General features: G+C 35.3%; 1 protein-coding gene across 1 annotated transcript; it reads right to left on the bottom strand.

Moving 5' to 3' along the window:
• Positions 1-5,505: 5,505 nt before the first annotated feature.
• Positions 5,506-14,262, bottom strand: LOC123668554 (staphylococcal nuclease domain-containing protein 1). Its single transcript, XM_045602287.1, is given in 10 exon segments — positions 5,506-6,820; positions 8,441-8,680; positions 8,944-9,922; positions 10,007-10,204; positions 10,369-10,615; positions 10,697-10,922; positions 11,011-11,181; positions 11,261-11,564; positions 13,686-13,807; positions 14,114-14,262. Coding segments are annotated over 10 exon segments (2,712 nt in total). The 5' UTR covers positions 14,165-14,262; the 3' UTR covers positions 5,506-6,646.
• Positions 14,263-14,946: the final 684 nt, after the last annotated feature.

Raw genomic sequence — 14,946 nt, 5'->3', positions numbered from 1 at the left:
TTATATCATTATATGTCACTCAAGCTAAAATAGAAACTAATATTTTCATGAATTAAATGTCCATTTTTTTAAAAATTCACTGTACGAATCACTGAATTAAATTACATAATTTACTACTCTATGAAGTATTTGTTTGCTGTGGGGCTACGGCAGTCTAGAATTTAGCCACCCTCTCTCTTCTCGTGGGTGTCGTAATAGCCGATTAAGGGGTAAAGTTCCACTACCACCTTGGGACTGTTGCAGCCGACCGATGGTGGGATAACCAACTTGCAGTTGACTTTTTAAATATACCGACCGAAGGCAGGCAGCAGTGCCTTCAGTGCGATAAAGTCAGCCCTGCGATTACCAACCTTCGCCTCACCGAACTGGAAGTAGAACTGAGTCACATTAAGGTTGTCTGAAGTCCGAAGAGACAGCGAGGCCACGATGATCCTAGACTCCGAGGACTTATTCTACTTACGTCAAGGCGATGGGCTATCCCAAGTTGGCGTCGGTTTTTAGTCCACAAGATTCTCACTAGCAACGTTGTAGTAGTCAGCAGCGACCCGCGTAGCTTACCTTGTACATAAACTAACGAAAGGTACTCCCCGAAAGTGGTACAGGTTTATGCGCCGACCTCGGCAAACTCTTACACCTTCACCTTCACCCTTTCACCTTGTATGAGTATTGTAATAAAGTATATAATATATCAAAAACTATACATGGCTGTACTTCGGTCTTTTACAAAGCTGTTATGGGACAAGCAATAGCTTCAGAGCCTTCAGCGCTAAAGTGGAAGTATAAGACCGCGACGAATCGAAAATCGGATCACAGGGATCGGCGTGCAAGAATCGCAGGGGAGCAGATGCTCGTCAATTACCTCGAGTCGGAGGGGCCTTTTTAATAAACTCCTTTTTCGAGAAGGAGCACCAAAGGCTGTGGAGAACGCGATAGAGATTTAGACGCGATTACGCGATTTTAGGGGCTAGGTAGAAAGTAACTAACTTCTTCAATTATTTGTTTAACAGGTGCAGTACTGTTCATAGAGCTTGTACAGAGATAGCATACTATTCCGAAAATACCCCGTCTACACCGTTATACCTTCTTCCATTTCCATCATCGACATTATCTACCCCCGCACGTTGTATTTCACAACACCAACCAATAGTTTGTATACCTAAGTCTTAATTTAGATTTAATAAAGAAGTGGTGGATTAAGCTCTGATCCTTCTCCTACATGGGGAAAGAGGCCTATGCCCAGTAGTGGGCTATTACAGGCTGAAGAGAATAAAGTATTAGGTACCTATGTTATAATTGTTATTGTTATTCAACGTGACTTTATTGTTTTAGTTAGTAAACATAATATGCTATACTATATAATTGTGTTGTAATATTTAATATATTTTATGTATTTTCGAAGATAACTTCGTCGTTTATGAACCGATTTTGATAATTCTTTTTTTGTTGGAAAGGAGATATCCTAAGTGTGGTGCAATGATGAGGAAGCCAGGATCTGATGATGGAATCCCAGAGAAATCGAGGGAAACCCTCGAAAATGGTAGTGACGACTAGTGCGTTAGTTAATTTTTTTCGTCTACTTACGTTGTATTACTTGGCGATGTAATTAGTCGTTTTTGTTTTTCGTTTGCGAGCAAACACAATTATTATGTATGCTTTTGTTTCAGTTTCTAAAAATACATATTTTAAACAATCCCTATATTATTTAAAATGTATTTGTTAAATTACATATATTGAAGTTACAAATAGGTATGTGAATAAATGCTGTAACTGTTTCTATCAAATTTCGTCACTCACGGGGGCAAAAACTATAGTTTTATATAGGCATTAAGCAGTCTTAAACGTATTCATTGATGTCATAAGTTTCACATATAATCTTATAATTTTATTAGAAAATATCTTCTTACTAGGCAGAATACAAAAAGGAAGCCAAGAAAATTGTTCAACATGTCTTGCAATCAATTCTGAGGTCAGTCACTCGTGTAATTGTGAACGACGTGTGTGATAATGCTAAAGACGTCTCTGTTAGGTCTTCAGTTCATATGACGAGTAAAAGTGTCGCTACACAAACAAGACATATGGTTTTAGAAAACAGGTATAAACAATATGTGTATTAATTTTTTACTAAAGTAGTAATCAATTGAATAAAAGAATTAAATTTTGCAGATACATAGATGACGAAGATGTTAATAGTTCTAAAGGTACATAATTATTTTGTAAAAAAACTATACCTATTATATAAGACATTGTATATAATTCATTTTGTAATAAATACAGTACGTAGATAATATCAATTTGCCTTTAGTTGGAAGTTGCATAGAGCTTGATTCGAAATGGATAAAAGACTTGCGTTCACTGCGCAACTCCCACGTGCGTCTCGTGCTTCGTCAGCTGCAGCAGCTTCAGGACATTGAACGCCTTAGTCGTGTCCTTTGTTGCACAAATTCGCCGCAAACGAGTAGTTCTTCATGCCAATTAGATCTAACGGTGAGCGATCGGTAATTCAGGGAGCAGTTGATAGATTTTTGGGATTATTTAACTAACAGGATTGAAGAAAATAATTTTTACTTATTTTTGATTTTGACTTCTGAGGAAAATTGTTTCAACTTGCTTTTTTTAATAAACCATTTTGAAATTACTCTTGTCGTTTGCCTTGTGTCTTGTAGTATAGTTAGGTAGCTTTATTTTTGTCGACGGTATGACCCTGCTGAAAATTCCAAATAAAAAACGATGATTTGTATGGGATGTTACTGTAAACTACTAATATATATAAGTAGATAGATCTATATATCATGGGGGTCATGACCTCCCCCTGGGCTTGGTACAGGACCTAGGTGGACTACTAATTAAAATTGTTAAACAATATTTTTATACATTTTTTGTCACAATATAGATTTTTTTAAGTTCAGTACTTACATGCATTTTTAAAATACCTACTTTTTACCTATATCTATTATTGTCGAAATTAAATTATAACATTTTGTGACTTGACCACGACTATGTGACCCCTGGCGTCAAAGCTGGATCTGCTCTGGAGAGTATGACCAGCAATGTGATGTTACAGGCTGAATCGTCTTATTTAATTGTCACATTTTCTTTTATTTACACTGTTAAAGTGTATATGTGTGAAAGCATGTTAACGTGAAATAATTGAGTTTTCTCGTCATAGTCATTTGGGCTAACATAATAGGCTAAAACCCCACTTTGCAATGGCTTAAAATTGATCTTGTTTTAATCGTCGGCCAATTATTACGTCGTATGTTAACACAGGCAGGACACATTGCTCGAAGACTTTTGTCCTCAAGCATTGCGGAATCTTCGAAGTAAAGACTCGACGAAGCCTGCCAAACGCCGCCCAGCCCAACCGAATCCTCCTATCGGCCTCCTTCTCAAATTTGTTGCGGCCCAGTTAGATGGTATGGTCTAGGTAAATATGATCCTGAATAACCTCGAGAAGGGTACCATCGACCGATACCGGTCTCTGTATGACTTAGTTGTTAAACATAACTTTTGTTTTGTCCAAGTTCATACCGAGACCGACTTGTTGGAAGGACTTGTTAAGGTCGGCCAGCATTTGGCCTAGCTCATCCAACGATTTATTAACTTTTAATTAATAGTTGTTAACTATCTATACAAATAAATAAAATTGGAGTGTGTTGGGATATTTAATATTAAAATAACTGCTTTTTACTAAATATGTATGGATGTATACTCGGTACATATAACAAATTTGCATTTTTTACAATTTTGTCTGTCTGTTTGTTCCCGCTAATCTCTGAAACGGCTGGATTGATTTTGACGGAACTTTCACTGGCAGATAGCTGATGTGTGATGTACTCTGAGGAGTAACTTAGGCTACTTTCATTTTAGAAATTTATTTATTTTATAACTTTGCGTACTGAACAATAACTTTTTTGTTAAATTCCAGCGGACATAGTTATAGAATTATTCTATTGTTTTTCTCTAAGTAAATGAAACGCTTTTTGAAGACTGATGAAAGATTACGGAGAGATCGTGGCAGGCAGTGGTCTCCTGCGGAGGTAATGACGCAGAAGGAGGCCGCAAAGCGGGCCGGTGAGAATGACGTCTCCACTGACCCACTTCGGCGCAGACGTACGGGGGCAAGGAGGTAATACTGGGGTCGCCGGCGCATGTCTGAGGGGTGGCCTTGTTGTGAGCGAGGCCACTCTGCCATTGTGCCGGGCCCGGTTTCGTCCGGGCCTACCGCTGGGGCGAGGTCACGAATGCTAGCGCGACTCTAACTCGCCCCACCCAGTTGGATGACTGCTCACACGTGGTGGTTTTTTAGTCAGTAGGAGTCTGACATAACCCTCTGGCGTCCACGCGCCTTAGGGTATTCATGATGGATTTTCGCTACGTAAAAAAAAAGCATTGCGGAAAACCGGAATGTCTGTCGCGAACTTGGGGAAGCCTATGTCCAGCAGTGGACTGCAATAGGCTGAACTGATTTATTAATTGTTATTAATCCTATGATATGAGGGGCGGGAGGGGTCTATGGGCTAAAAAAATGACCACGTGGTTTATGGACGCTCCTTAATCATAATAAGGGCGCCATCAAATTAGAGGCGTGAGGAAGCGCTGCAGTAGCGCTTCCGAAGAGAAGCGCTGCAGTCGCGCGAATGTGGCGCAGCAGACGTGCGTCTGTAAATTCTGTAATGCTTTGGCAAATTCTAGCCATTCCGATGAAGACGCATTACTCTGTGTTTGTCAATAATAATTAAAAGCGTGTCACTGCCTTACGCAAAATAGACGTGCGCGTGTCGCGGTAGAGGCACTGCGACTGCGCTTCTAGTAATTGTATGAAAACTAACGAAGTATAAATACAAGGAATCCGAACGTAATGTTGAACGAATGGTCTCAACTTAGTGGACAGAATTTTAATTCTAATTTTGCCGGTAGAGTGCGCAATTTTTAAGAAGTACTCGTTCAAATTCTTACGCGAGAAGTTTTGTTGCTATTGACAGCTCTGGACTACTAATTTTAAATAAATAAATTAATATTTTATTTTAAAAATTATTTAAATCAACATTCGCGAGCCAACGCGTATTTACGTGTAATAAATCGTTGTAATCGGTACGTCCTAAATTCTAGTGCAGCCAGTGGCAGAAAAGAGAACTAAGATCTGGGTTTATTATTGTGTACAGTGAATACTATGGTAAAGCCTATATACCATTCGGACTCCTTGTATCTACACTTCATGTGAAAATCAATAGTGGCGCAGATAGCGTGCCAGTGACGCCACTGCAGCGCTTCCTCACGCCTCTAATTTGAATATGTCCTAACACTCAATAAGGTGACTGAGCTTCTACCGCGCTGCTAAACTATCCAACCCGCATTGGAGCAGCGTGATGGATTAAGCTCTGATCCTTCTCTTAGATGGGGAAAGAAGCCAATCACTGCTGGGCAGTGAGATATTACAGACTGAAGCGTAGCGTAGTGGATTGGGTATTGTTAATATGGATGTTAACATTAAAAGTGAAAAAAAAATATTTCCTAAAATATTTATTTCATTATACCGAGTTTAATTAACAATCCATGCACCGTTTGGTACTCTCGAAAAGAGTAAACGAAATTTATAATATGGAGTAAAAAAAAACACTTCGGGAAGAGAGGTAAGTGTACAAAACAATATAATCATAAGTACACAAAATAATCTTACATTGTATAGAACAATTGTTTAATAAAATAATAAACAATAATAAAGTAAAAAAAAAATTATAAATTACCACTACACTCAGACTTCCCATATTATATTACTTTAGATAAAATTCACACTTAGCTAATATTACACATTGTTGTTTTCAATTTATCTTTTGAATGAGCCTTAGACAGATACAAAATATACAATCTAGTATCATGTAACAATAGAAATAAGACAAGAGATCGATACTGCAACATCCCAAGCAAAGTGAATTCTTTACAACACATCAAATATATACTATCAACTCACATCAGAACAACAGTCAATTAATTATGCGGTGTAAATAAATAGTAAAATAACAATTGAAAATTTAATAATCTAACATTTATTCCATCAAATTGTATACGATAATATGATTTTATAAATTAAATATTGACAAGTCTTAAATACTCATCTCTATCATAATCTATGTATAATTTACTATTTAATATTAATAATTCAGTTTATCTTAGCGAAATATAAAAATATGTAGAGAATATCTAAAGTGATTATTGTATTAGGATAGGTACGAAAAAAAGGGTCAAAGATTCCCTCTCGGTCGAGGTCAACATGCCGCACACGTCAGACTGATGCGTCGACAGCGAGTGAAGAATACCGACACGGCCGCGCGCGGCGACTGCGCGGAGATTATGGGATAGACACAGTTTATTATTACAAACAACATTTACATTCAAAAATCGATCATAATCATTACTCAGGACAGTAATTGATATCCGGGAAGGCAGTCCAAAAAGTATGGAAGGATGATAACACATAATATATCTTATTATTAATTAGTTCAAAATGTTCGGTACGTCGTTCTTGCTGCCTTTACAGAAAGTCTATGATGACGGTGAAGATGATAGTTTCAATGTACGGCGCCTTGCACGTGGCGCAGGAGAGCGTGTGAGAAGGCGCGAGGGAGGCGTCGTACCAGACGAGCTCGCGCTAGCGACGAGCGCCGAACTCTACGGCATCGTCGTCGGTGATGTCGCCGTGCCGCCAAAGGTTGAGGCGCGACATCTTGGCGTGGTCCTGCGCCGCGCGGTACTCCGCAAGCATGATGCTCAACCGGTACTCACGCGAGTTCTCCATCAGCACCAAACCCTCCTTGATCAGGTTCTAACAATAAACGACGATAAACGTTTTAGATATTTATATTTAAAAAAAATAATAAGATTATTTTTAGTTGGGAGAGTTGAAATGAAGTAGAAGTGAGATGATGACATTTTTACGTTACAAATTACTTTTCCAATACCATAGCTTTAAATCTGCATAAAGTTTTTCTAATGAAAAGTTAAAAAGTATTCTAGATCAAATGTAATTTTTATTCATAAAATAAACTGTAATAACTTTTAGGCTATAGCCAAGCCTGGCCTTATATATATACATACAAAATAAAAAGGTAAAAGACAATGCTATAAGTTCTGAATACTATTTTTCACTTCATCGTGAAATTATAACCAAAAAAATTAATAATTGTGTTTGCAGGCAAACGAACAAAAACCGACTTCAATTATATCGACAAGTAATAATACAATGTAGGTAGACAAAAAAAATTTCGAGTAAATACGCATTATCAAAGATTACTCCAAAAGTTGTAATCAGATCTTGATGAAATTTAAATGTGACCACATGATAAACCGATGAAAAAAGCCGATGCTTTCGATTAAATTAAAAATCATCAAAATTGGTACACCCAGTAAAAAGTTATGCGGCTTTTCGAGAGTTTCCTTCGATTTCTCTGGGATCCCATCATCAGATCCTGGTTTGCTTATCATGGTAACAAACAAGGGATATCTCCTTTCCAACGAAACAAGAATTATCAAAATCGGTTCATAAACGACGGAGTTATCCCCAAACATACATAATATATATATATATATATATATATATACGGTGGAATTGAGTAACCTCCTCCTTTTTTTGAAGTCGGTTAAAAAGTAATTCATTTTATAAACTAAAACCAAACCGCTCAAAATTAACATTCTAAAGCATACAAAACAAAAAAAAAAATAATTCTTAAATTGTAATGTAAATATGTTCAATAGTCGATTTCTACTAAAAAAATAACCAATAGTTCTGTCTCTCTTCGAAGCTCTTCCTTCACTTCGCTCTTTCTCCGACATCGTCATCAGGTACTTGGCACTCACGCATGTTCTTTTACACTACATCTCTCCATCGCTTCTTGTGTCTTATATCAGGAAGAGAAAACTGCAGTGCCGAATTGCCAACATACTGAGGAGGCCTTCTTTTAAGGTGTCCATACCAGCCTACTTTCCTGTATCTTGTCGGGCGATGTGACGCACACCATACATCCACCTCAGCATTTTCATTTAGGCAACTTGGATGTTATGCTCATTCTTTTGGATTATGGTCCACGTTTTTGCTTAGCATACATAAGGACTGGTCTTATAGATCAAACCTAGTTTCACAGGTATCGTCACTTCTCAACATTTTACATCACAGTGTTTACATCACTATTCTTGAGAATTTTGACCTACTTTACTTACTTTAGATTTTGGCTTTTAATTACATGAGCTGTAATTTTTTATAAACAACATAGCCTGGAATTAACTACAGCTTTACACTTTACTCGAAATTCTACAAAAAGTAGCTGATAAGGAAATTTTAAAATTTTAAGATTTTTTTAAAATATTACTTCAGTCAGTAATACAATTTTAGTGCTGCAATCATTTATAATCGCTTAAAAATAATAACAAAGAAAATAAAATTACGAACCTTGCCAATATCGGTATTAGTAGCAGGATCGACGAGGGTAACAGCCGGTGGGGAGCCACGAATCTCTATATTGAGAAGCAGCTTCTTGTTTAGCGCGTCCAGAGAAAAGGCGCGTACCGCGTCGTGACGGTCGTCGGGATCGGATGGGAACTTAACACCCGCCAGTGTGTATTCCGTCGCATACGGTGGTTCCCTTTCGGTGCCCGCTGGCAATGGAGCTAATCTAGTTTGGCTCAGAACCTATACAAATATTAACAAGATTAACAAAAAAAATAAAAAAGTTACAAAAAAGAAACTAAATAAAAGCTTCATGTACATTATTCACTGTACTTAATGTATGAAATGATGTCATGTAAATTATTATTATTATTAAGATTGGTAGTGGAGTTGTGAACAACCACTACATACTTTATTTTATTGTTGATTTGGTTTTTTTTTTTAATTATCGTTTATAAAAGTAGTAATACACGAAATATTAAAAAAAAATAGCAACAAAAAATTACCTCTCTATTTCCATAATCAATATAGAATATTTGAGCCATTTTGTCTTCCAGTAACTTCTCAACCTTAGCTCTGTACCACTGATCATCAAGACTGAAACGCGCGGCACATATTTGCCCCTTCCTTGCTACATGTGATCCAGGAAGAGGAGCATTAGTTTTAAATTCCTGATGTATTTTATCCATCAAAGCTTCCAATTTGTTTCCCGACTCTATGTTTTGAGCATAGAAAACACCCTCATTTGTAATTTCAGTAATAATCACTTTTTCATATTTAATAACACGATCCTGGACAGGAACATTGCGCTCTTTTTCTACCTCTTTTTCTACTTCAACGTAATCTTTCCAAATTCCAATGCGCTTCTTGATGGCATTTTCTTCCGCATTCTTAATTGTCCGAGCAAACTCGCTAGTTTCAGCAGTGTGATGCATCGATGCAAGACCATGCTCCACAAGAGAAATAGATAAGTTTTCGTTTTCAATCCATAACCACCCAATAAAGTTGCCAGCCTTATCCATTTCTTCTATTGTAACATTGACATCACGTTGAAGACATTTTTCTTTCGTGAATTGCAAAGCTTCTTCACCAAAAGGTTCAGCTTCCTGCATTCCACCACCTCCTATAGCTGGGCGTGCACCTCTTGGGCAGTTAATACCAGCTAGTAAGAAAGTGACAATGACTGACTCCTTGGGAATATAAAGTCTCATACGTGATCCACTAGCAACAAATTCCACAACTGCCTCTGTTTTTTGAGCTCTCTTCAAGAATGGGAAAAATTTTTTAGCCTTAGCCAAATCCCCACTTGTATCTTGAATACGATGAGTTGGGATGTCTTTTTTAGCATGGACACCAATAGTTGCTTTTTGAGCTTTAAGCTCAGCCTCAAGTAATTTGTCATAGTGAGAACTTCTCTGGTCATTATCATTTCTATATCTTACAACAGTCGCATATCCCTTGCTAACTAAAGCTTCAGCTATGTTACTGTAACAAATAAATTAAATTGTTATTTAAATTTCAATATATATAATTTATCTGTACATGATTCCTTGTGTGTATGGTACTTACATTCCTCCTGCTATAACTGTACAACAAGTCTTTTCTGGGAAGTTATCCTTTGCAGGTTGAATGTAGTCAACAGTCACATTGACTTTTTTACCAATCAACTTTTTCCTCAAGAATTCACGAGCTTCATACATCCATGGAATATCGTAAAGTGGTTTAAAACCTTTTGGCCTCTGTGATTGCTTATTTTCTTCATCTGCACTATTCCTGTACAGAAAAAAAGGATTTAAATCATTAGTCTTTCTGTTAATAACAATTAAAAGTATCAATAATAAACATAAATGAATGACCATCATCTTTTGATGTAAGTTTTCTATTTTACAATATTACTAAGTAACTAACACTTTGAAACAAACTGAGTACACTATTTTTATTGTGTGGTAAATATAGCTCACTTTTCACGAGGTGGCCGGATGCTAGCTAAGAATATTTTTTTCTGCACATTTGTTGGAAGCTTCACAACAAGGGCATCTCCGTTTACAACCTCCATCACAGTGGCGGTAAATTCTTTATCTTTAGCAGCAATAACAGGTGCGTTACTGACATAATTAGTCCAGATGCGAAGTTTGGCTTCCTTAGCAGCACGTTCTGCTGCTCTTAATGTTGATGCTCCTACAAAGTTAGATTATAAAGTATAATTATTTTTGTATATTTCCAAAGAAATATTTACATTTAAAAGGAAAAGCTATTTACCTGATTTCATTACTGCAATAGACCAGTCAACACATCTCGCAAAACCTTGTTTTAATAGTGCTTCAGCAATATTTCCTTGAGGGTGTAAGATTGTTCCCACAAAATTATTGTTATTGACAGATTCAAGTATTACTTCTACATCTTTTTGAAGTAGTTTTGATTCAAGAAAGAAACGAGCTTCTTCTGCATAAGGCTCTGATTCGCCATCTTGTTTTACAGCAGGGCACTAAGATTGAAAAAGGTCTTAAATAATAATTGTTCTACTATAACACAATTATGAATGTATAAATAAAAAGCCACAATATATTTCTTACTCTAATCCCCGAAAGCATCAATGTAATTGGCGTATAATCGGGCAGCAAACAAAGTCTGACTGTAGAACCATCTCTGACATATTCAATGATGGCTTTAATTGGTTGTCCATTGAATTTATTTACATATTGTTTAGGGCTTTCAATGCTCCACTTGATGTCTCGAACATGGTTCTATCAAAGATAACAAACAAAACATTACTATGACATCAATTATTTGAAAGGAAATAAAATATAGAAACTATTTATTTACCTGCAGATCAGAACCCCATATACCTTTACCTTGCGATCTTGCTTGGTCCTCAATCTCAACAAGTCTTTTCAGTTGGGGAATGTTACGCCCTCCTTCCCTTACTTTTACAAGCCCTTCAGCTAACAAAGCTTCAGTCATATTTTCACTTTTTGTCGGGTCCTTTCCAGCCCACACAGATCCATACTCCCTGGTAGCAGAGTTAGGGGGTTTTTCTGCTGTAAAAATAACCTCTTTTCCAACCAACTTCTTCCTAAGAAATTCTCGAGCTTCCCATGCAAATGGTTCATCTTTTGTTTCAGAATCACTGAAAATTACAATACAATTTAACTAAACAGAAAAATGGAAATTAAATCTCTAAGAAATTTACAAATAAAGCAAAGAACAGGAATTAAGTCTCAGTCATTTAGATATCTAGTTTTGTTAGAGATTGTCTTTTTTATCAAGATAAATAATGTGTAAATGTTTTTTTTTTGTTTTGTTAATATTTAATGTTTTTTTTTTTTCTTCATATATTTTTACTATTTTACAAGAAACCCCAATTTTTTATTAATAATTTTTAGTAAATAATTCCTATATGAGTACATACATTTAATTTATCATGTGGTAGTATTTCAGTATATTTATTTATTAAAAATATACCAGTAAAAATGATGACAAGAAATTTAAATATAATTTATTATCTATACTACATTAACTGTATCTAAGCATTAAAAATAAACAAACATATCTTCGCTATGCAAATTCGCCTTTGCTGCCTTTGAATTAGCCAATGCATTGAATAATTATAATCAAATAGCTTTTACCCGCGGCTTTGCTAGCATTGAATCTTTTGAAATAAAAAATGTCCTATGTTACTTCTAATACCTCCAAGAGTATGTGTACAATATTTCATGATGATCGGTTAAGTAGTTTTCGTGTGAAAGCGTAACAAACAAACTTACATTTATAATATTAAGTAGGGATACTATCAAATTTGATTGTTCTTAATTCATCAGACCTTTTAATACAATTCAAGAGCTATATATATGTGAGAAAACGAAGTTTACAGATGTAAGAAGGAATTACATAGTGCTTTTTTTTAAAGTTTATATTTACCACAAGGTGTTTAAATTTATTTTTGATCAGTTTCAATATTCTTACTCAGAGATGAGTTTGCTTACTAGAGATAGAACTTTGATGTAACGCTTCAGCCTGTAATATCCCACTGCTGGACATAGGTCTCTTTCCCCATGTAGGAGAAGAATCAGAGCTAAATCAATCAGCTGTTATACCTATAAACACATTAAGTTGTCTATCTTAGGAAGCAGCTCCGCATGACAGCATCACAAAACAGATTTGCTCATAGTCTTAGGACTGTTTGCAAATAAGCATGGAGAAAAAAAAAGAGTTGTCTATCTTAGGAACAGATGACCGTTAGTGTCCACCATGCTGCTCAATTACTAATTGGCAGATAATATATCCCTACTATGAGTAACAATCACTATCAGGTGTAAATGATAACAACCGGGACTGACAGCTTAACATGCTCTCCAGTGCACGGTGGGGAGACCCACAAGAACTGCACAAACACCCAGACCACGGCAAATATCTATATGGCCTATATACATGTTTGTCATGTGCGAGGATCAAACCTACAACAGCTAGCGCAACAGCCACAAACCAGTGCTGTGACCATTGCGCCAACACGATGATGTAAGTTTCATACAAAATGTGTCAATAATAATTTATGGCTAGTAGGCAAAACCAGGCATAAATAGATTATTAAAAACTGCCATTAGATTATGGTATTAAAAATTAAATTTTAATTCATTTGTGAAACTCATTCATTTGTACAGTTGTTAATAATTTGTATCTTAGTTATTTTAAGAGAGAATTTACATTTTATTTAATATTAAATACCTGTTTAATTAGAAATTAATATTCAGATACTTAAAAACAGCACTTAGTTACATAAAAATAACTTTTGAGAGTGGGTTAATGAAAGTATCTTAGATAACATCAGATCTGTATATTGCTATGCCTTACTTAGGTTTTGATCAAATTTAAGTATTAAGGAGTAATTATCATGGGAAATAATCAAGTCATAGAGTACTATTTTAAATATAAGCAGAACAAGTATAATATATTTGAAAAAAAAGTGAATGTAAAATGTCATTTTAAGGTAAGCCTTATGTTTAATGAATAATATTTGTACAAAGCATAATATCACACATGTAACAAAGATAGTAACACATGTTGTATTCACACATGTCATAAAATTCCTTGCAAATAATGATTTAACAATACAATTTGGCAAATTTTTTAACTCATTCAGAGGGTCAACTGTAGTGTACTGATATTATTTTCTTAAAGATGATTTAAATATAGCAGCTATTCATATCATAAAGTGACTGTATACATGGCTAATTTAGAATAAGATACTTACTTGTTGGCAGTTCTTTGACGTGCTAGTTTCGGCGCCGTAATGCCCGAGAGAGCGATCACTTTCTCTGGCGGTGGACCTCCTTGGGGCTGTTTTCTAATGATAATTGTATCTCCCGATAATACCTACGAGATTTTTACAAAGTAAATGAGAGACCTTATCTTAAAAGTACGCCGCATATTTAAATAGATTTCAATAGTGTCTTTATTGAATAACAAACTTAACTTTCGTCTAAAAACTATACGTAGTCCATTAACTTAAGCATGTATACATTTTCAAAGAAAATTAGATACCACCAGTGAAAAATCGATCAAAGTATCTTAAAAATTGTGGACGCGGTGCCAACAGGGCAAACGATACGGGCACGAGGTTTTGAAATTATTGGTACCCCTATTCCGATATAAAATAAAAGGTTAAGTAAAATATATTACCTGCTTTACTATTCCAATTTTGTAAGCAGGGGTTGGTGCTGTTGCACTCATTTTTGAAACAAATTATTTAGACAACGTGGTAAAGGATTAAGAACATAAAAATTACTGCCGAGCGAGCTTGTTCCAGGTCTAGCGAAACGTGGCCAGCCGACAGTGTTACCTGTATTAAAAAATATAGACAACCTGACAACATCACATTAGTTAAAAAATACTTTCACTCAACAAAAGGTATTTTATCATTTTAAATACAATTTTTAGATTTTGTTTTAAATTATTTATGTCAATTTTTATTTTTCCTTAATATATTTTAAAACGTGGTAAAAAGGTACGATTCGAAGTTTGCACGATAAAATTTCTATATTTTTGTCGAAATTATATGCAATAATTCAGTATTTCCTTCTTCCGCTTGCTGATATTTTACTGTTATGATAAAAAATTATAAAATATATTATTGTACAAATTTTTTTTAACTAAATATAGGTTGTCCCCATTCGTACCTAAACCAGAGTATATACCTTGTACTATACCGATGTAAGACAGATTTATAAATAGTAGGTTATTTATTAATTTCATTGCATAAATTATTCGTGGGTTTATAGTCTTACATGACATAGCTTCTTGGTTACGCTTCTTATTTGCAATTTTGAAGTGTATTACTTCTAATTCATCTAAAATTAATAATTAAATATGTATTACCCATTAAATAAATAAAACTAATAATAATTATTAAATAATTAAAAATGAAAACCCTTGTTCAAACTTTACCGTTCTAAGTCCCCTCACGCATCCCTATTTACTTGTAACTTTACTATCAAATCGAAATGAGCATGGTT

Source organism: Melitaea cinxia, chromosome Z, assembly GCF_905220565.1.
Source record: "Melitaea cinxia chromosome Z, ilMelCinx1.1, whole genome shotgun sequence".
Classification (NCBI taxonomy): Eukaryota; Metazoa; Arthropoda; class Insecta; order Lepidoptera; family Nymphalidae; genus Melitaea; species Melitaea cinxia.
Note: the sequence above shows the minus strand (reverse complement) of the source record. Positions and strands in the feature narration are given on the sequence as shown.